Source organism: Mesocricetus auratus, unplaced genomic scaffold (assembly GCF_017639785.1).
Source record: "Mesocricetus auratus isolate SY011 unplaced genomic scaffold, BCM_Maur_2.0 Super-Scaffold_100010, whole genome shotgun sequence".
Lineage (NCBI taxonomy): Eukaryota > Metazoa > Chordata > Mammalia > Rodentia > Cricetidae > Mesocricetus > Mesocricetus auratus.
The window spans coordinates 5,580,021-5,602,194 of NW_024429194.1; the positions used below are offsets into that span (position 1 = coordinate 5,580,021).

Here is a 22,174-nt window from a genome sequence, read left to right on the forward strand (position 1 = left end):
CGACTAAATGTGTACTCGTTGCACCCCCAAGTCTGCATCGCTAAGAATTTGCCCGCGACTAGTGAAAACACATCTCCACAGATCGTGTGCGGGAATGGTCTTCACACGGGTACTGTTTACAGAAGCCAAAAACAGGAGGAACTGAGAGTCCCTGCCTACTGACGAATGGATGAAGCAAAACCATGCAGGGTGTACATTCGGCACAGTGTCACCTGGCAGGAACAGATAGCGGACGATGAGCCGTGCAGAAGCAGGATGAGCATTAGAGATACGCTAAATAGACGGAAGGCACTTACAACAGCCCACCCACTGTGAGGTTCCAGTTTTAGGAACTGTTCTGCCCAGGCAAATCTATAGGAAAGGGAAATAAATTAGTGGTTGTCAAGCCCCGGGGGCTAGGGGTGGGGGCGGCACTGGGAAATGGGAGGAGTTGTGGTAGACACGGAGTCTCTGAGGTGCTGAAATTATTTGAGACTTTGGGCACATATGGTGATGGGGTGGGTGACTTGGCGAATGTACCAAACACTACCAAATTCTGTGCTTTAGGAGTGTGGGTATGTGAATTCCAACACAAAGTGAAGTTGAAAAGAATATATCTTTAAAAACGAAAATGTCTGTAATAGGAAGCTTCCATAGATGGAAGCCTTATTTTCTTCAATCACCTTTATTGGTAGTGTGGTAGTTTGAATGTAATTGGAACCCATAATCTCAGGGACTGATGCTATTAGGAGGTGTGGCTTTGTTAGAGTGGGTAATGTGCGGTTGGAGGAAGTATGTCACTGTGGGGGCAGGCTTTGAGGTTTCCTATGCTCGGAATATCACCCAGTGTCTCAGTCAACTTCCTGTTGCCTGCGACATATAGGACTCTCAGCTCCTTCTCCTGCACGCGACCGTGTCCCACCGTGGTGATGATGGACCGAACCTCTGAAAGTGTAAGCTAGCCCCCTAGATTCAATGTTTCCTTTTCTAATAGTTTTGCCGTGGTCATAGTATCTATTCACAGTAACAAAATCCAAACTAAGACAGATAGCAAGCCTGATGGTCACATATTCCAATCCTGTGCTAACTACTCTGGGGTGAGATGCAGGCAGCCATTATTCAGTCTGCTGAAGCCTCCTCCTGCTGGGGCAGATCTAACAGTACCTCCCTGATGCTCATCTGTCTAGTCTTTTGTTCTCTCCCATGTCTATCTACACCAGCACAATTGTAAATACAAATTTTATTAGTTATTCCCAAATTAAGAAGGGAACTTACTGGGGATAAAGAGGGTCATCTACCACTATCTCATCCTCTGGCCCTCTCTGTAACTGTGGGTCTCATTCGCCTACCTGGATGTGGTTTCTTTACTTGAATCTGTTGTCCTTGACTAAACCCGCCATTTAAACTCTATGCTTCCCACACCCTATAAGAAGACATCTTCCAGTATTTGCACTTTGGGTAAGGGGTTTTGATCAGTGAGACCTTTAAAAGGATAAGTCTGACATTTTTATTGGTACTCTACACAATCCCTGCTCCTAGACAGCAGGATGCACACTAAACAACACCCCTTTCTCATATCCTGGCACAAGCACTCCTCAACCCAGAGATGCCCATGAGCCTCTGCCACCAAGACTACAGTAAGTGTCTGCAGATTCATTCCAACCTGTGTCTTTACAGCACGTGAAACACAAGGCATGGAAATGGCCATGTTGTTTGGGAAGACTTTGTGTGTGTGTGTGTTGTTATGATGTTTTAATGGTATCAGTGCCCCAATTGAATTATTATCTGTGGTTGTTCATGAAAATGTAAGCTTGTTTGCTCTTGTGTGAGTGATGGAGTTAGCAGTAGTCACCAAGTGAATGTTAAACCAAATGGTGTGTTATACACACTACTCCCGCATAAGCAGAATCAGCAAACCAAAGGAATGCACACTGATGAAGTACAATAGTCCAGTGAGGATTAGCTGTGCTCTCGCCCTCGTCTGTGGGAGCTCCATTGGTGTTGTGCGGTAAGATTGTTAAGGAACGCACCACACAAGAGCAAAAACGAACTTGCTGTTAGTCACAGCTTGTATGTCCTCTGGAGCATGGAACCTGTGTGTGTGTGTGTGTGTGTGTTTATGTATGTATGTGTATGTATGTGAGTGGTGTGTGTCTGCAGTTTTGTCCTGCACATTAGGAGTTCTCCAACAAGGTACCCCTCCTCCAATTACAACTGCTAAATGCCAGGATTTAGGGGGAGACGAGGAAGGTAGCTGGCTGACGAGACAGTGGCTTCTTAACGGTCATGTGACTTTGTGCCTTCTTCATTCTTCTGGGATATGAGGTGAAGACAGTCTAGAACCTTTTCCAGTGGAGTTTATAAGATCAGATGAGCTTTTATCTGAAGGAAAGGGTTGGACAGCCAGGCAAAAGTAAATGGAATAAGCCACTCTTGAAGTATATGAGACCGAAGACAGACACCTAAGTAGAATCAATGACCGTGAAGCAGGAGCATTTCTTCAATAAATAATAGCTTCTGGGATTCTGAGGAAATAATTGACAGAAATTCTCCACTGCCTTTCTGCAGACTGAGTCGGGAAGTTGGACTGTCTCACATCACACGTCAGCTCAATGTTAAAAGAGGAGAGCGGCAGTGCGTGAGTCCTCTGTCTTTGGTGAATGAGTTGACACCAGACAAAGGCTACGTTTAGGAAGGAGAGAGACGGTAGAAGCTGGAGACCATGCAGAGTGGTCAGCTAGTCTCTACAGGGAGTGAGCTTGAGAGGCATTGATGTTCTGTTGGAAGAAGAAGAAGTTATTTCCGGTTGTCCCTTTTCTCAGCATTTGAAGGAAGAGAGCCTTCTTTTCCTCCAGGGCCCTCATCCTCCCTGTCCTCCTGAGAAGAATGCTCAGCTAGATGCTCCTTGTCTTATCCTCTGTCATTCTCGAGATCCTCTGTAAAATGACCGAGGCAGAACAGACAGACTTGGTTAGAGGATTCTTATCTTTGTAGGGTGGGGTACTGAAGACTGAGCCTAAAGCATGGAGTGTGTTAATCCCACACTCCGTCCCTAAGATGTGGGCCCAGCCCTCAAACCGTGATGTCAAGTATATACCAGCTTAGAAGTAGCTAGGGATGATGGTTTACATATGGGCAAAGCTAGGATGTCTTTGATTGTCTTTTTTTTCTGTCACTATTCATCTTAACTTGAATCTGAAAACCTGAGTATTTTTGGTTCTCCTTTGCCACAGGCTAAATATCAGTTCCAAACATCTAAGGTTTTCTGTAGGTACCACAGCTTTATGAGGGTTAGAAAGGGTCAAAACCTATTCCAAACCAATTTCTGATAGTTCTGAAAAATCATTTTGCCTCCTCCTGTGTTATATAGTCTGAAATAAATGCCCAGGAAGTCTTTGCAGAGTATTGCTTTACTTCATACAATAGCTTCCAGGTGAAGTTTTGTCTGTAGGATGAAGTGTCGTTTGTCCAACCCACCATACCAGAACAATTCAAGATTTTCATGGAGTAGAATTTCAACTGTTCCTTCTATGCTGTGAATGTCAACTTTGGTAATGTCACCAAGGATTTTAGGGCAAAGATAAAGTTGTGCATAGTGCCTAGATCACTCCTTCAAAGCACTTAGCAAAACAGGGCTGGGAGGCACAACACAGAAAGTAGAAAACACTCCAGGCTCTACCTTTGCTGTAGCCGGTGACGGGGACGCATTGTCTTTCTGAGGCTGACTCACGTTCTCAGTGAGTAAAGCCGCACACATTTTAGTTAGCCATCCATCAGAGAGTTGGTAGACCCTCAGTGACTCCCGTATTGGCAGGGCAGGGTTGACTAGATGTCTCAGCCAGTGAATGTGCGTGTAGTACAGCCTGATAACCCGAGTTCCCTCTCGGTCACCCACATCAAAAGCAAGAAGCAGTGGCGTGTATCTGTAATCCTGATACTGCAATGGCAAGATGGAAGGTAGACACAGAAGAGTCGCCAGGAGCTCACGGGTCACTCAGCATGGAGTGCAGCTCATTGAAAATAAACGAGATATTGCCTCTGAAAAGTATAGGAGAGAGACAACTCCCAGTCGTTTCCCTCTGACTTCCACGCTCGGTGCTGTCCATGGCATGCACATGCTCACACATGCACACAAACAAGCAGCTCACACTCAATAATAATCATCTTTTTAAGGAATCCCCCACTGTGCCTATTGCAAGTGAGGCCTCAAAGAACACGGGAGTACAGATGGGTCTTTGACATGGTGATTTAAATTCCTTTGGGTACAGATGCTCAAGGGGTGTGGTCGCATGCATCTGTAATCCAAGCACTCAGGAGGTTGAGGCAGAAGGACTACAAATTGGAAGCCACCCTAAGCTACATAGACCGGCTTCAGCTATGGGTATATAGCAAGACAATCAATCAATGAAGAGACAAGCAATAAAAGTGAAAATGGTAAATGTGGAAGAATTAAGGTTTTTCCAAAACCAAACAACAGCAATATATTCAGTGTATTTGTAGCTAGAGTTTCTGTCCCTCTTGGCCCCAAATAAACACACAGAAGCTTATATTAATTATAAGCTGTTCGGTCAATGGTTCAGGATACTTATTGGCTAGGTCTCTCTCATTATTAACCCATTTCTATTAATCTAAGTATTTCCACATGGTCTTGGTCTACCAGAGAATACCCGGACCTATTACTCCTTCGGTGGCTACATGGCATCTCTCCAGCAGCTCACTCTCTGTGTCCTCTCCCCAGAATTCTTCTCATCTGATAGTCCCACCTATATTTTCTGCCTGGCTACTGGCCAATCAGTGTTTTAGTCATCAACCAATAAGAGAAACATATGTACAGAAGGACATCCCCCATCGTTATCATATTCTGTGTTGATACTTTTTTGGAAAACACATCAGATGACAATGATAAGCATTTTTGAGGATAATGCTTGCTTTTAGGTGTGGACTGAGATATGTAACTTGATTGTTCTTGAAACAATAAAGCATATATACAGAATCATGGTCAGCATACTCACTTTGAGATTTGGACCATGTTGATATATGGGTATGTCTAGTTTCCAGTTGTCAGCTACAACTTTCCTTAATGCAAGTTTTAAAATGTAGGAATATAAAAATTAAAGAGTGTCTAAAATCTATAGATAAGTAGCAGAAATTAAAAGTCGCATATCTCATTCCACACCTAAAAGCAAGCATCATCCTCAAAAATGCTTATCATTGTCAACTGATGTGTTTTTCAAAAAAAGTATCAACACAGAATATATTTCTACATGGCCTTATCTTACCAGAGAATGCCTGGTACATGCTATCTTCCTGGTCTCCACTTGGCATCTCTTCCTGGACTCTCTCTGCCTCTTCTCTCTAGTCTTCTCCTGGTCTGGTAGGCCTGCCTATGATTTCTGCCTGGCTATTGGACAATCAGTGTTTTATTCATCAACCAATAAGAGAAGCATATACACAGAACATATATGCATCCCCCGTCACTCTGCCTATGGCTGTGGCAATTGAGCACTGCTCTACGGTTCTCACTGGCACACCGGTGTGAGGCACTTTCCAGAGGTTTCTGTACCTTCCCTTTGAGTTTTGGTGTCTGTGGTTTTGCTTCAGTAAATCTAAATGTGAATTCAATCTCTCTTTCTCTCTCTCTCTCTCTTTCTCTCTCTCTCTCTCTCTCAATGGTATTCTTTGTATCTTGTACTGTCTAGTTTTGTGTGTCAACTTGACATAAGCTAGAGTCATCAGAGAAGAAGGAGCCTCAGTTGAGGAATGGCCCAGTGAGATCTAGCTGTGAGGCATTTTCTCATTTAGTGATCAATGGGGGAGGGCCCAGCCCATTAAGGATGGTCCCACCACTGGGATGAAAATCCTGAGTTCCATAAGAAAGCAGACTGAGCAAGCCATGAGGACCAAGCCAGGGAGCAGCTCCCCACCATGGCCTCTGCATCAGCTCCTGCCTCCAGGTTCCTGCCCTCCTTGAGTTCCTGTCCTGACTTCCTCCAATGATGGATTATGATCTGCAAGTGTGAACTGAGTCTCAATGAACCCTTTCCTCCCCAACCTGTTTTTTGATCATGGTGTTCGTCTCAGCAATAGAAACCCTAACTGAGACAAGTCTCTAGATTGATGCCTTTCCCCCGTTGAGGACATTATATAATTCCTTTGTGTTCTCTCTGGGATGTCAGATTTAGATCTCCTTTAATCGTTCTTTGCTGCCTTCTGTATACTTTCATCTGGTCTGCCCCTAGTTCATCAATGTATTCCCTCTCCCCCCTCTCTGTGCTGTGTGTGTTTGTGTGTGTGTGTGTGTGTGAGAGAGAGAGAGAGAGATACAGAGACAGAGACAGAGACAGAGAAACAGAGAGAGAGAGAGAGAGAGAGAGAGAGAGAGAGAGAGAGAAGGCTGTAGGAACCAGTACTGCTAATGAATGCTTCAGCCACTGATAGTTGCATGAAATGGGCCTTAGACCAAGGAGTTTAGATTATCTTGCTGGGACCCAATGCTTTGTTTTCACACTGCAGAGACGACAGAGCCAGTGCCCACTTCAATTTTCACTGTCTTTTGCCCTGGAGGCCCATTATAAGGTACATTGGAGATACACCGCAATCCCCGCTTGCATTAGATCTAGCATGTCCTTCAGAGTAAATGGTACAGAGTCAGAAATTGCAACCATCATTTAAGGGATGTTATTCATTAATTAATACAAGTTTCTGTTTTATAATGGAGCCTCGAGTTGTCAACAATGCTAACATTTGTACAAATTTTCAACAGTTCTAGATAATAAAGCAAAGATAGAATAAAGGTAGAAAGAGTATGTGTTCATTTCTTGTGGTTCTCACGTGGTCTGGGCTATCCTTGAACTCCAGATTAACCAGTTTGCAGCCTCCTAGTGTTGGTATTTTACCCAACTCTACCCAGCTCGTAATTTTTTTTCTATTTCTTTATTAAAAATTATTTGAAACAAAGACAAAACATTAACCCTTGATTTTTAGTAGGCATAATAGATGCATAGGCAATTGTTTTAGGTTATACATTTCAATGTGCTCTAAAGTGTTCATATTTTAGTTTTTGAAAACTTTTTTTAAAGATCGCAAAGGAATATTTCATGTTTAAAAGAAAAACAACCTCCAACTGTTCAACTTTATCCCGGCAGAAAAGAACCCAGCGAATGCTCTCGGGATTCAGTCTGTCATCTGTGCCCACATTTCTTTCTCTTAGAAACCATTCATGGTGTGCTTTGTTTTCTCTTTCTTTTCTACCTTCTCTTCCTCACACCCGTTACATAGAAATGAGCAGCCCAAAAAGCAAAAAAAATGAGAGTTGAGAGAATTTACCGTAACACATGCAGTAAGCACTGCCCAGGACTCAAGCAGTATTCTTTACTTTTTAAACATCCAGCCTAAATCTCCACTCAAGCTAAACACTCCGTGGGCCACACGGGGCCAATGTCTGAATTTCATGTGCAGCGTTTAGCCCTTTGTCTAAAGGCGTGTATGCTTCCACAAGAAGGCATACATCCTACTCACACTGTTGTGTAAGGGTCTCACAAACGTGAGTAAAATACCCCAACTCCCTGTTGCTGCTGAAATGAAAATGGCCAGAGGCTGATGTGGAGTACACTCATCACCTGCTGGACACTGAGAAGATGCCCGGACTCAGCCAAGGAATAAATCAGAATATTTGAAAAATAGGATATTTACTCCCACACGCACTTTCATTCATGAGGACCGTTTTTTTTTTTTTTCCTGCCATTGAGCTCCTCCACCTCTACCATTTACCCCCTCCATTGAGTTGCTCAGGCTGGCCTTGAACTCGGTCTGCATTTGGTCTGCATTCATGGCGGGTCTTGGATTTGAGATCCCACGTGCCACAGCCTCCCAAGCAGCTGACATTACTGGCCTACACTCTCAGGCTGGACCTCAGTGAGTAAAGTTCCGTTTGTTCGTTAGAAAACAGAATCAGCCTTCCTTTATATAGGATTTTCGTCTATATTAAAAACAAAACAAAACTTCCAGGATTCCAGGAGCATGTCTCCTTGCTGTTGCTTTATTATTCTGGTGTTCATTTTTTGAGGACCTCATTGCACGGTGTAGTGCAGTCTGACCTTGAATAGGGGCTCTTCCTGCCTCAAGCCAGCAGATGCTCTCAGGGGCATTCCTGGGTTCTAGTTGCGATGAACCGTAACAGGTATCAATGTAGTGTCTGTGGAAAAAAAAACCTAGCAGAAGAGATTGTTCTGAGTATAAAGTAAGAAAAAAAAAGCCTGAATGCACCAAAGTTGCATCCCAGGTTTACAGATGTCTCCAGGGGAGTGAAAAGTTAATTCACTCCAGAGTTTTCAGCTTGGCTGCTGAAGGTGCATTTTAAACCATGGAGCTCTTTGACTGATTCCAGAGCCATAGCCATGCCACGGGCCTGGAGTCGTCGCTGCCTGGGGATACTGAATCACTGAGTATCCCAAAGTACCACGGGCTAATGGGGTCTTTACGCTGATTTCGCTGAATAGCGAAGTAAATGAAGCCACAGCTTTATTATGTTGCTACTCTCCTCTGTAAGACTCGGGAGCAGAAATAAAAGAGCTGGAGGTCCTAACGGGCCGCCACCACATTTCGGTGTTATTCCTGGTATCGTAATAGACCCCCGTGTGGTTCACGGAGAGGCAGGAAAGCGGAAACCTGTGAGCGGGGGTGTCCGTTGTAATCTATGTTTTTGATTATCGATGACAGGATCCTAAAATTACACCCAAATATCTCTCACCGGCTCTGAAATTGAGTTTCTGAAAAAGCACTGCAGAAGTAATCGGAGGTAAAGTGCAGAGTTCCAGAGAAATGAGCTGCGAATTGAGCCTGCAATGGAAATTGATCCTATCAGTCAGCTTCCACCCTTCTTCTGAGAGAAGGGGATGAGAGGAAGGAGGCAGGGTGGTTGATTAAATAGGATATGAAGAGCCAGAGGCTAGAACTGGGCTTGCTGGTCCCTCAGGTCAGGAATGTAACTGTCAGGCTTCTCTGCTGGAAGCCTGGCTCAATCTGGCAGAAAGAGAACGAAATGAAAAATGCCCTGGGCCAGCGTGGGAGTCACCGAAGCTTCCAGGCTAAGTTCCTAGCAGTGGCTGCCCTGGTGCTCCCTGGGGAGGCCATTCTGGCGGTTGGTTCATCTTGAGCCAATGAGCTCACAGTAGACCAGCTGGCCTCATGGTTCACACCAATAGGGTTTGTCATTGAGCCCCTCTCTCGAGACAGAGGGTATGTGGGTGGGTCCTGAGGCTGTGGATGCAGAGAGAAATGGCCTTGGAATCAGTTCCTGTTCTCAGCCCTGTCTTTGGGGGTTCTCTAACTACTGGTCTTGTGTATGTAGTTTATTGCCCTGCTACCTAACTGGAGGAGATCTATGTTGCTCCCACAGAATGGCACTAACGGCATGCTGAGGGAACTTGGTGTTTGTATTGTACTCTCGGGAATGTAGTGTATGTTCCAATTAGCCTTGCTGAAGGCCCCACATTTCTGGTTATGGAGTTGCTATCGCGTGATCTGTCTCTACAACGATGCCCTTCAGAGCCTTGAGTGATCATCCGTGTGACTCACCATTGTCAGTGTCCCCTTGGAATGGCTTGTTTGCAGTTAGCAGATATCTCTGCAGAAACTTTGAAACTGAAGGCATCGTAAAATGCTATCTTAGGATGATGCAAACCTTTTAAAGCCATTGCTGGCTCAGATTATACTTTGCAGACTGGAAAAAGAAAGAGAAAGAAGGTTGCTTGCGGGGAATTGTCGAAGGCTTAGTCACAGGACTTGATCGAGCCACAATATCATTAGGGAGGGAAAACTGTCATGGGTGCATGACAGCACCCGGTATACCACTTACATTCCGGGGTGTGTCTGTCTGTCTTTTAACATTGTTCATGTTTGGTTTGCTTCTGTATATGCTTCTTGGTTTTGGTGATTGCCCTTGGGTCCTCGGGCGCGTGTTCTAATAATACTTGGCTCCATTTGCAGCTGCTGACATGTTAGTATTTCTGTTTGGTTGGTGGTTTCTTGTTTGTTTGATTAACTACCTCTGCTCACCTAATTTTGCCTCTGAGCCCTAGCAAGAGAAAAACAAAACAAAACGATAGTATCCACCAACAGTGGACCATTTAATCATTAATTTGTTGATTCAAATTCTGTCTCCCGCTTTTAACAAGTAGAAGTGGCCAGGAATTATAGTCAAAGTGACTTTTATAATGATGCCCTCTTGATATGATCCATAGCTACCTCTGTTGGCACTGATCTTGCCACATTGGTGTCAACAACTCAGTACATACAGCAGAGCTGCCTGCCATGACAAAAAGCCTGCAGAAAGTGTGACAGGAAACAGATGTGTCGTGACTTCTGACAGACTTCCTTCTCCATCAGCCGAAACTCTATGCATTAGCAATGGTACCCTATGGAGAGAGTATCTGTGGACTCTCCTTCTAGTCACTGAGCTGACTAGGAGCCCTGCTTGATTGCTTTGCAAACAGGAACCCCAGGAAAGGACCAAAATCCCAAACACAGCTTCCCTATCATGTGTGTCTGCTTTTGTTTCAATGTGAAGTTAAAAATTGTAAGGGAGGGTTCTTTTTAAGAGGCATTTTTATTGGCTCTTTGAGGATTTCAAGCTGAGCAAGCTGCTCATGTTGACCTTCACCTCCTTCCTCGGGCTCCTGGCAGATCCATCCCTACTCCCCACATCCTCCTAACTTCATGAACTCGTTCTCTGTTACTGTCTTAATAACAATAACAAGGCTTTAGTAACTGAGTCCAATCTGTTCCGCTCATGTATTTATATGTGTTGGTCCTCTCTGGACTGTGGTGGACCTACCAGGGGATGGGAGACATCCTTAGTGAGGGACGGTCCACCCTATGCAGATGTTTGTGCACAATAGCTTTGTACGCGATTAATTCAGAGGGTAATGATGCTGGACAGTGAGGACCAGTCTCTTCATCCAGGAGTTGGACCAACACACCTATATTGACTGTTAATTACAACTCTCATGACCATACTAGTTTTAGGTGCTTTGTCATGGAGATATCTGATTTCTGCCAACGTACCTGTTTCCTTGGCAGATGAGTGAAAAGCTTAGGACTTCATTTTGTCTTGCTGAAATTCTAAAGGGCACTGACAAAGGAAAAGGAAGCATGTGTTCTGTGAAAACTTTACCAGCAGACAGACACACAAAAAAAGTGCTTAACTTTATAATCCTTTGCTTAAGCATGTGTTTTCTGAGGTAAGGTGTGACATATGCAGTGCATAATTGTTTCCTGTTGAAAACTATTAAACTGTCTGGGTAATCAGTCATTTAGTGCAGGGGGGAGAACTCTGGGAAAGCACTTTAGGACCGTCCTGCGGAGGCATAATTATATAAGAAGACGATGGGGAGATGCCTCCCGATCTGTAAGAGATCTTGAGTTGTCTTAAGCTGTCTTAAACATCTGAGCATTGAAGTATTAAATAAAATGCAACAGGTTAGGAAGTAAAGAGGAGACTTCTTCCTAGCACCCTGTCTCAAAAATAAACACACGGGACTGTTAATGACACGTCATATTCTTCCGTCGCGTTTAGAAATCATTAATGTCCAGAAGCGCTATTTCCTTGTCCCATCAGAACCATAGGGCCACAGTCCGGCCCTGACACTCACTGGGTCATCAAGCTTGACTGAGCCACAGACCTGGGATTTAGGCATTGAGAATGAAAGCATCCAGTTCACAGCATTGTTTCAAATGTGTGATGAATCCTAACTATCATTTCTTAAGTTTCTATTTTCCTTACCAATTGTCATTCACTGTGGCAACCACACCTAAGGAAAATAAAATTTGAAAGTATCAATGAACCGTGGCTATAGCAAATAAGAGCAGTCCAGCTTAGTCCTTGCTTAACCCTGCGAGGTCCATCCTCGCACATGGCATAACACATAGTATGTTCAACAATGTTACATGGCTTGTCATACTGCTATCGGTTCCAAAGCAAGCTCGCTCTTTCTCTGTATGTTTTAGCTCATATTATTCAAAACACACATATTTCTTGCGTGTGTTTTGAGTTTCTATGATGTACGGACTCTACCTTATTAATTCTTTTCCCGTGTGTTTTTCTTCTTTTTCAAAATAGATCCCATGCGTGGCCCGAGAAAACTGGAAGTTGTAGAGGTCAAGTCTCGACAAATCACCATCCGCTGGGAACCATTTGGATACAATGTAACTCGTTGCCATAGTTATAACCTCACAGTGCACTACTGTTACCAGGTCGGAGGGCAGGAGCAGGTTCGAGAAGAAGTGAGCTGGGACACGGATAATTCACACCCTCAGCATACAATCACCAACCTGTCCCCATACACCAATGTCAGTGTGAAGCTCATTCTCATGAACCCCGAGGGGCGCAAGGAGAGCCAGGAACTCATCGTGCAGACAGATGAAGACCGTGAGTGCTTTTAAATGATGCGTCTATGTGAAATGCGTTCTTTCGAAAACGACTTCGGTGTCTTTGACTTTTAGAGCTGTTATGCTGAAAATGAAAACAGGTGGAAGGACAACTTAATATGTCTATGCCCCCACTCTGAAGCACTGATTAGGGGAGAGGGGACAGAGAGGGAGGTTGATCATTTTTACGCAATTCAGTTTCACACAGTGCCACACGTGTACACCGTTCACATTGACCATCCTCATCTCCGTGTCCCTATCTCTCTGTCCACCCTCCACTGTCCCTCACAGTTATCTACCTTACATCTGTCTCAATTCATTTTATTCCATGACCCAAAGAGATTAACCAAGGCAGTCTGTGCGACCCTGTGCTTAGAGCTATCCATTGGAGCCTGGTGGGCTCAGCTCTGGACACACTGTGAGAGACAGCAATTTCCCCTTCTCCAGGCATCTTTCATTCTGATAGTGTGTACAGCCCTGTGTCCCCGCCCCCTTCTTTGACTGATTACTGATAGAGCTGGTCTTGTGAGGGTCTGGTATAAATAACTACCACCGTGAGTTAATAATCGCAAAGGTTGTGTGAGTCTAGAGGATCCTATTGTGTGGTCCCTCACCTTACCCTCCAGCTCACGCATTTCCCAACCCCTTCTGGAATGTTCCCCAAGCTTGAGAGGAGATGACATGGGTTTCTATTTAGGGCTAGGCCCACAGTCGGTGCTTATTCTCCAACTCTTGTTAGTCATGTGATGCTTTTCTATATGGCAAGTCTATAGCATTCTAAGTAGTTCTTAACGTTTTACTGTCATTTTGGATGAAGAAGCAATTGAGATATTACATTACATCAGTTCCGCAAACTATTGGAACATCTTTCCATGGAATTCTTTCTCATCTTTCTAATCAGTATCTGGCACAGACCCAGCGCAGGAGTCCCTCCCGCGGGAGCCTGTGATTTCATGGCTCTGGTTTGCCCAGAAGATGTCCTGACTTCTGCCTCTTACAGCCCTGCCCACCCTTTTCTGTGCTGTCTCTTGAGCTGTAGAGAGGGTGCCACAAACTTCTCTTTCATGTGCTGTAATATATGATCATATGTTATCATTCATTTTTGTGTAAACTATACCAAATGATCTTTAAGAATAAACCATTGTTCCTCATCAGTAGCAATATGGGTGCCCTGGAAGAAGACTTGATGGACATCCAAAAATACCAAATCAGTCCTTGCATGGAATCAGAGAGCGTCACTTGATAAACAGGTGGTTCCTGTTTTAACTAACACTGTCGTTGAGTCAACAAGACATGAAATGTAGCCGTTCCCTCAAGACCAGATAGGACTGGCAGGAATAAGAACTTGCCCAACTCCTCTGGAGTTTCAAAGCGAGAACTAAGTAGGAATTTTTTTTTTTTTTGGAATCCTGTCAAAATGTCAGACTCACTAATTTTGTATGTTTGTTTGTTTAAATTATCTTAGTAGTCTCAGGAATTAAGCCTTGTGTTATTTGCAAATAAAAAAGAAAACCTATTGTTTAGGAGCTCGGCAGCATTCAGCTAATTAGGAAAGAACTATTATTGCAAATTACATTTTCTCAATAACCAACACCAAACAAAAACCTAGTTCAAAGAAGATGGGGAGAGGGAAGACAAACAGAATAATTGTCAAACAATACAAAGATTGAAGAGAACAGCAACCGTTCCCTGTGAGTCTGGTTTACCCAGCATCGTTGTGTTCTGGGACCACGTCTACTGAAATGCTCGCTTTACCAAGAAGAGCATGGACAGCCTCTCTGATGACCATTGGCAGTGTCCCTGGACAGCATAGGTGTGATGGCTGCGTTCCTAAAACCCTAACCCCACATCATCTAAAAGAAGATCGTCAACCTAAGCTCATGTGACATTTTATTTTCTCTACTCAGTCTCCTGCATACAGAACTCTATTTTTTCCCATTCTAATCCTTACATTTTTTATGACTCTACTTAAAGCATTATTGCTTGTTGTTGTTGTTGTTTGTTTTTTTGAGACAGGGTTTCTCTGTGACTTTGGAAGTTGTCCTGGTAGTAGCTTTTGTAGACCAGGCTGGTCTGGAAATCAAAGATCCACCTGCCTCTGCCACCTGAGTGCTGGGATTAAAGGCATGCACCACCACCGCCTAGCCCTAAAGCGTCCTGTATGTGTGGGCTCACATATGCCATGGTGTGCATGTGGATTGCAGGCAGGAGTTGGTTCTGTTGCTCCACTCCTAAGGCCCCAGTGTAGAGCTTAGGCCATCAGCTTGGCAGCATCCACTGAGTCGCTCCCCCAGCCCCACTGGAGGAGTTCCCTGCCTAATACCTCCATTTAGCATACCTCTTCCAAAGAAACTTCAAAAGTTTGCTTGTTTTTTATAAAGATGTCCTTCAAATAAGCATACTTTGAATGTATTCCATTCAATTTTCAGTCGATTTCTTCTGTTTCCTTTCTTCATTCTTGAACCTACATAAACATTTTCAAAGGTAAACAGTCATGCAATACAGCATCCACCCATACAGCTGTGCTGATACTGAGAGAAGGGTGATGTCCTAGCAAACACTCTGGAGGCAAACAAGACAGGGTTAGTAGCATCTTCTCAGGCTTGAACTAGCTGAAGCCTGGTTCAGCTTCTGGTTGTGCTAAGTAGTCTAAGCCAAGAGTCTAGAACAGTGTTTCCTGGGAACTTACCCGGTTCTTACTTCTTTGTTTGTTTCTTTGTTTTGAGAGACAGGGTTTCTTGGTATAGCCTTAACTATCCTGGAACTCACTCTGTAGACCAGGCTGGCCTTGAACTCATAGAGATAAACCTGGCTCTGCCTCCTGAGTGTTGGGATTAAAGACATGTGTCACCACCACCTGACATGTCCTTCCTTTTAAACACTGTGTGTTACTTTGTTTTAACATAATGTCCTATTTCTTCAGCCCTGAATGAATGATTAGTTCCATATTATATATTATTCAGGTGTTGTACATTAGAAGTTGACTTAAATCAAACATCATTTTAGAAATGAAACAAGTGAAATCCAAGCAGGACCAGCCACTGTCTAAACTGCATATTTTTAGTTATTTGAGAGTCTTAAATAGCAGTCACCCCCACCCCATAGACATCAATAAAGAGCTTTTCTTTTAAATACTTGGCTCCATTTGAATTAAATACAAAAGCTCCCACTCTACCAATAAGCATGCCTTCAAATAAAAATGAGTTTAAAATTTGAAATCCTTCACTTTCTTTAGAAATTCCAGGCATCCGTCCAGTCTAAGACAGACTTGGTGACAATTAAACAGCTATTCATATCCTCACACGGTCTAAAACATCTCACCAGCCTCCTTTTAAAATCGTTATTGAAATGTTTATCCATTCATGTGTTGATGAACATTTGGAGTATTTTCAGTTAATGATGCTGCTGTGAATATTTTATACAGTCTTCTGAGCTGACCTGTTCTCAGTTATCTTGAGTAATCAGTAGATACGTTAGAGGATAGATGGATAGATAGATGGATAGATAGATGGATGGATGGATGGATGGATAGATAGATAGACAGTCAGAGAGATGATAGATAGATGACAATGGAACAGATAACTGGGTCACATCATGTCTTTGTATATTAATTAATTTGAAGAACTGCCATGTGATTATCAAAGTTACCGTATGATCTCACATTTGCCCAGCACTGCATTTGGGTTAGAAAGTGACTCTGATTGGCGGTTTTCAGCCGGCTAATGATGTTGAGGATCTTCTCATGTGTAACCCCGACTGGCTTTTAAACTCTCTATCCTCTACTTCTCCAGTGCTTGGTTTACAGGTCTGTGTCACCATTCTCGTTCTTTTCATCTTTGCAAGCTAGCACTACCACCCACGGCCCCCGCCAGTTCTACTTGGAAACCCTCAAGGCTACACATTCTCCTTCCTTCCTTCCTTCCTTCCTTCCTTCCTTCCTTCCTTCCTTCCTTCCTTCCTTCTGGAAAAGATGGACCGCAGTTCATACAGAGGAAAATAGCTGCACTTCCTGCAATTGGCTCACATCTCACAGGAAAAAAAAAGTGATTAAATCATTTTGCCATTAGATTCCAGATTTTGAAAAGAAATGCAAATGTTATCAATGGGCCATTAGGAACCGTGACCTCTATGACTAGTTAAGAGCTGCTTGGAAGGGTTGTTTTGTGACCCCCACACTCATCTCTCAACCTCCTCTTCAGTCCCAGGTGCTGTGCCCACAGAGTCCATCCAAGGAAGTACCTTTGAGGAGAAGATATTTCTTCAGTGGAGAGAGCCAACGCAAACATATGGTGTCATCACTTTATACGAGGTACCTTACATATTGGTTGGCAATTTACTTTTTAAATATAATGTCTTGTGATGATCTGAGCTCTCTGGCATTTTAAAAACATAGTTTCATGTTTCTTTGGGGAGTTTAATGGTTTTCTAAAGTCATAATAATTGCTATCTAGAAACACAAGATTAAAAATGAGGTTTTCAATTGTGCATGATATCAAAATACATTTTAAGACAAGCTGGATAATTGTGTGTTGTGGGTTATATATTAAGACACAGCATAACATTTTTAAAGTCACCATTATTGAAAGTAATAATTATTTTTGAAACATACATTAATTAGGAAGCAATCACTGAGCCACATTCTTTCCCAGCTATGAACTATTTTTTTTCCCATTGATTGTAGAACAACACTGATTATCGAACTAGAAAAGTCGATAAAGTATTGTCTCCACAGTCACCACGGGAAATACTCTTTGGGCTCCTTCGTACCAGCATTCATCCCTTAGACTTCATTGACACCATTTTGTCTGCTGAGGCGAGTCAAATAGTTGAGTGATGGCAGCAAAAGAGAATTTGATAAATTGTTCGAGGAAAAATAATAGCAATAATGGGCTGGCAGCCATCCTCGCATCTCTGTGAGCATCGTTTGATTGTGCCTGTTGTCATAGAAACAAGCAGGTACTTTCTTTTTTGTTTAAACCAGCATTTGTTTGAATGCAAATTCAATAAATTACATGTTGCAAGATTTCTAAAAATTCTGACCGATCTGCGTATTGGATCTGCCTGAACACTTGTCTGTGGCACTGGCGGGAGCCCGAGCCCATGAGCCGTCAACGGTGACCGCCGCCAGCCCTCTCTCTGACCCTGCAGACTCACACTGGCATGTCCCAGGCCTTCCAAGAATTGGCATTGAAATGTAAAAGCAAATAGTAACAGTAGAAATGATAATAATAATTTGAAATTAACATGGAGGAAGCTAAAAGAAAAATGTCGCTTTTAGTATCCGATTTATTGTAAAAAAACATAAAGTTATGGAAATTCATGGCTCAGCTTCTATGGAGATGTTTTATAGTCAAGTCAAGAAGGCTCCATTTGTTTTCTCCTCCGTGTTGAAAATATTTCATATTTTGGGCCCTCTATCCGTGTTTGGACATTGATTTTTGTAGATTCTAATCTGAGAATAACAGGAACTTTTTTACTGAAAAAGCTACTCTTTGAAGTTCATTTAAGACCCAAGAGTCTATCTGCCTGTCCCCAAAGCCACAGGCCGCTACTAGACAAACAGAAACTAATAGCAAGATTCTTTCTCGCTAATCCCACCAGACATTTATCTCTGTGCGATAAGTAACTTCAGCATGAAAACAACAGGGAAAATGATGGTTTGAGAGAAGACCCCATTAATCTCTCTGACTTAGTAGCCAGACTGTCCCAGGCCGAACACCGATCTAAACACAGCTGCGGTGCGGATGAGCGGATCTGCCATAAATCAAGCTCCTGGCAATCAGCTATTTGCAAGTAGAGCACGCTGGCTCGTTCTTTCCGCAAATCCAAGGGGAAAGTGACAAATATTTGAGTTGGGTCTGAATGACTAAATATGTTTTTTCTGGGTACCACCCTCCCATTCCTTCCTGGTTTCTACATATAGGAAGGAGAGTAGTTCCATGTCCCTCAAAGTAGGGCTTGGATGGCATCCCAAGAGGGGCTCTTCCTTTCATGAGACCTCGGTGCTCAGGAGTCATGGTTCATTTGCCTTATGGGTGTGGAGCAGATATGGCCGATGCTGTCCCGGCCTGTGTCCCCTCCCCCAGGCTCAGAGTCCTATGAGACAGCAGACACCATGCTAAGAACGCTAAGCAACTGCACCTGAAGATGCAAGGCCTGTCAGAGCCGCGATTGGGCCGTGGAGTGGCATTTGAGTATCGGTAGAGAGTACCGGGTTGGTGAATTGCTTCAGCCTCAAATGTGTTCCCTGGGAGCTGTTAACATACTTAGATGACTTGGGGATAAAAGTAAGATAGATTGTCTACTATAGATATAAATATGTACTCTGGGTTTTGATTATTTGGGGGTTTTCTCTTCTGTCCTCTGGTGTTTGAGAGGCACTGGCAGCGCCATTTTTTTTGTGAACTTCACAGCATATCCCCCCTTCCTTCTGCTTCATTGTGGCTCCTGCCCTCACCCCTTCATCAGTCGCCTCTCCTGTCTGTCTCCCTGCCGCCCTCTTGATCTACCCCTCCTCATAGCCCTGGCTCACGTTAGCCATCCCGCTCTCCTTAATCATCCAGGTCTGGTAGTTAGGTCCGTCCTCAGTGATGACTACCCTGTCACATTGCGAATGTAATAATGTTGTCCAGCTGAACCTCTTGAGGATGCAAGTGTTTAAAGTAGAATAAGCTGCTCAGTGTTTCTTTCAGAGTTAGCCACTGTCGGGACGGGATGCAAGTACAAATTCCTACAAGGCACAGACTACAGCGCAGTTGTATTTACCAATTCAGATGAACGCGAATTTAATGCTAGCAAAAGCACGCTCTGGTACAGTTACTCATACCCTGTGAGGTCACCAGCTTGCGTGGTGCAGAAGTGAATACAAGACACTTTCACGATTACTGTGCAAAGTCAATCTCAGTGAGAACTCTCTAACAAAATACTAGAGGAGTTTTTGTATTACGACTTTCCAAATATGGACAAAAAAAAAACCTTGGAAGATATGTGTAAAAAGATCAGTGGGTTTTGTTTGCATAAAGCTTTAAACTCCAAAATGATGTAAGACGTGAGAAAAAAAGTCTAAATGTCAACAGAAGGCTTGGAGTGATCATTTTCAGCACTCATGGCAGCAAATGGGCTGATGGTTGTGAGGCATACAGACTTGATGCAGATTAATAAGCATAGTGCAAAGAGCCTGTCAGGGGAGGCACACGATGAGTACGAGGGTGTAACTCACAGAGAACCCTAACTGGCCTGGGAGCACGTGGTAGCCTACCTACTAAATTTAAATAATAAATCAGGGAAATCTAAATAGGAGCTGAATTTGTTAATTTCATTAAATTTGTCTGATGTTGTATGGTTTGTATAATGCATACTTTGACCAGTGGCATGGAGAAATGTGTACATAGATAGACTGTTGGTGGGAAATAGATGTTGCCCCCTTTGTAGGCAATTTGAGATTACCCACAACAGTGTCAACATTGGATACTGAACCTATTTCTAGAGGTCTATCGGTGAATAATACCTCCAAGTGTATAACGTATAGGCAATGCATCTCATGAATTTTTACGTCTCAGTTGTCTATAGTTAATTCTAGACCGATGGCCAAGAGACTTACACATGTGTACCTTTCTACTCAATATGTATAAGACACTGGAAGAAGACAAAAACCACAAAATGAAGCTGGTATTCTCTACTAGAGGCAACTGTCCCATCAACAGCTGTGGAAAGAATTAAGTCAGTGCTAAACCCAAAGCTCAGGTTCACATGTGACCGGCACAGTCTTAGTAAAGCAGAGTGGTCCCAGGCTGCCTGCTGATGGGGCCATTTGTATTTAAGGGTTGAAATATCTCAAGATCATGAGCCTGGGTAACTGAGTGTACTTAGTCACCATTGTCTGAGCTTGGTAGTCTTAAGAAGAGGTGGGAATTGAGGGGCCAGGTTAGAAGGTTTAGCTTCAATGTCCGGTACCTCATCAAAGTTGTGACTGTGATAAAAGTTTTGGAATAAATATAAGTACAAAAGTATTCACCATAAAGAAACGTTCCCACTTTTTCTTCCAAGTGGTTAACTACTACTACTGTAGAGATAGCTCAGTGGTTAAGAGCACTGCTTTTTCTTCCAGAGGACCTGAGTTCAATTCCTAGCACCCACATGGTAGCTCGCAGCCATCTGGAACTCCCATCCCAGAACGGACGCCCCCTTCTGGACTCTGTGGGCACTGCGTGCACGTGGCACCCGGATGTAGAGTCAAACACTCATAATGTAGACATAAGATAAAAACAAACTCCTCAGAGAAAACAAAGGAACGGCAGCTGCCCCTGGATCTTATCCCAATGATTGTTTATTACCAGTACCTCATCTTGCATTGTTTTCCTCCTGGACTTAGTGGGCCGTGGCCCCCGGTGGGGTTTTCCTCTCGCTCTGAGAGCAGAGCCTTCTGAATTGTTCACACGACTCTACTTTTTACTCTATGCCTCTGCCCTCCTACAGCACTCGTCCAACCCCCTCCTACAGCATACGTCTGCTGCTCTTTCAGGATTTCCCTCAAACACTGTAGTTGCTGGTGAAGAAGTGCCTTGGCCCTTCTCACCCCAGAAATCAAGTTTAAGTACCCATCCCTTTGTGTTCACAGAGTAAATTGCTCAGACCCCAGTTAAAGGCCTATATTTTATGCTGGCAGCAATTACCATCAGCTCCTGGTCCCTAGAAGATTCTCGGCCCCCTAGAAGGCCCTTCCATTTGGCTGTCTAGGAAACTGGCACTGTAGAATTGGAGCCTCTAAGGGGAAGGGAGGGGGAGATCATTTTAGAAGATTCCAGGCACTTGACTGCAATCAGAAATCATCCAGTGTAAGCAAGTGCTCCTCCCATCTCCCCAGCTTAATACCTTTCTTCCCTACCACTTTATTCTGGTGTCACTTTTCTTTTGTCTGGGGGGGGCATCCCGTAAAGCTACCGGGGACCACCAGAGGACAATCGGTATTCTTCATGGTGGCTTCATTAGAACATTGTCTGCCCTCAGCCAGCAATGTAGTACTGGTATCAGAGCTTCCCCCAAACTGCTTGTGCTGCTGCCTGGTGCCCAGCAGGTACTTAATCGGTGCTTGTTGAATGACCAGCTGAAACTATGAAATGCCAGACAGAAGCGTTGTGTTCTGGTCTCAGCCTGGCCAGGATGCCATGATACACTGAACGATGATGCCCAGGCCACTGCTGTCCCCTAGCCCTGGGGAGTTTTGTAAATTCTGACACTCAGACTCCTGAGGGTTTAGGGGTTGAGAGCTGTGAGCTTTCTGACACTTGGTGCCTATTTTTTTGTCTTTAGGGGTTAGATAAGAGAATTCAAAATTTCAAGGAAAGCATGAGTTAGCATTTGCTTATATTGTGTAAGGACAGAGGAGCAGCGTCTATAATTTTTTTAACCAAATTATTAAAGGGTTGAAGCTAAAATGTAGTTACAAATACCCTGTCTGACTCAGCTAGGGGCCTCCTGGCAGTGGACACTGAGCCCCTTGGTGAAGGCTTGGTCTGGACCCCACTTTGCCCCAATGTTCGTGTGCTGTAGGACACACCTCTGTGTTGTCCACTAGTCTCTTCTGGAAATTATTCCAAGTACCAAATGGTTCCAGGTCACAGTGGGCCCAGAAAGGGATCACTTGATCCTCCAAAAGGCGATGTGATTACAGGACACCTTCCTCCGCCTCTGACACGTTTAAATCATGGCTCAAGACTAAACGGTAGATTCGCCGCATCGGTGACTCATCCCTAAGTAGAGCTCATGGACC

At 43.8% G+C, this 22,174-nt stretch overlaps 1 protein-coding gene across 12 annotated transcripts in view; it reads left to right on the plus strand.

Moving 5' to 3' along the window:
- The window catches only part of Ptprm (protein tyrosine phosphatase receptor type M), a 649,476-nt gene that overhangs the window by 373,941 nt on the left and 253,361 nt on the right, over nucleotides 1–22,174 (plus strand). For all 12 annotated transcript variants that reach the window (XM_040752893.1, XM_040752897.1, XM_040752894.1 and 9 more), the window contains 2 exons: nucleotides 12,098–12,406; nucleotides 16,605–16,714. In XM_040752893.1, coding sequence (XP_040608827.1) covers nucleotides 12,098–12,406; nucleotides 16,605–16,714 — 419 coding nt within the window. The remainder of the gene's footprint in view (nucleotides 1–12,097; nucleotides 12,407–16,604; nucleotides 16,715–22,174) is intronic.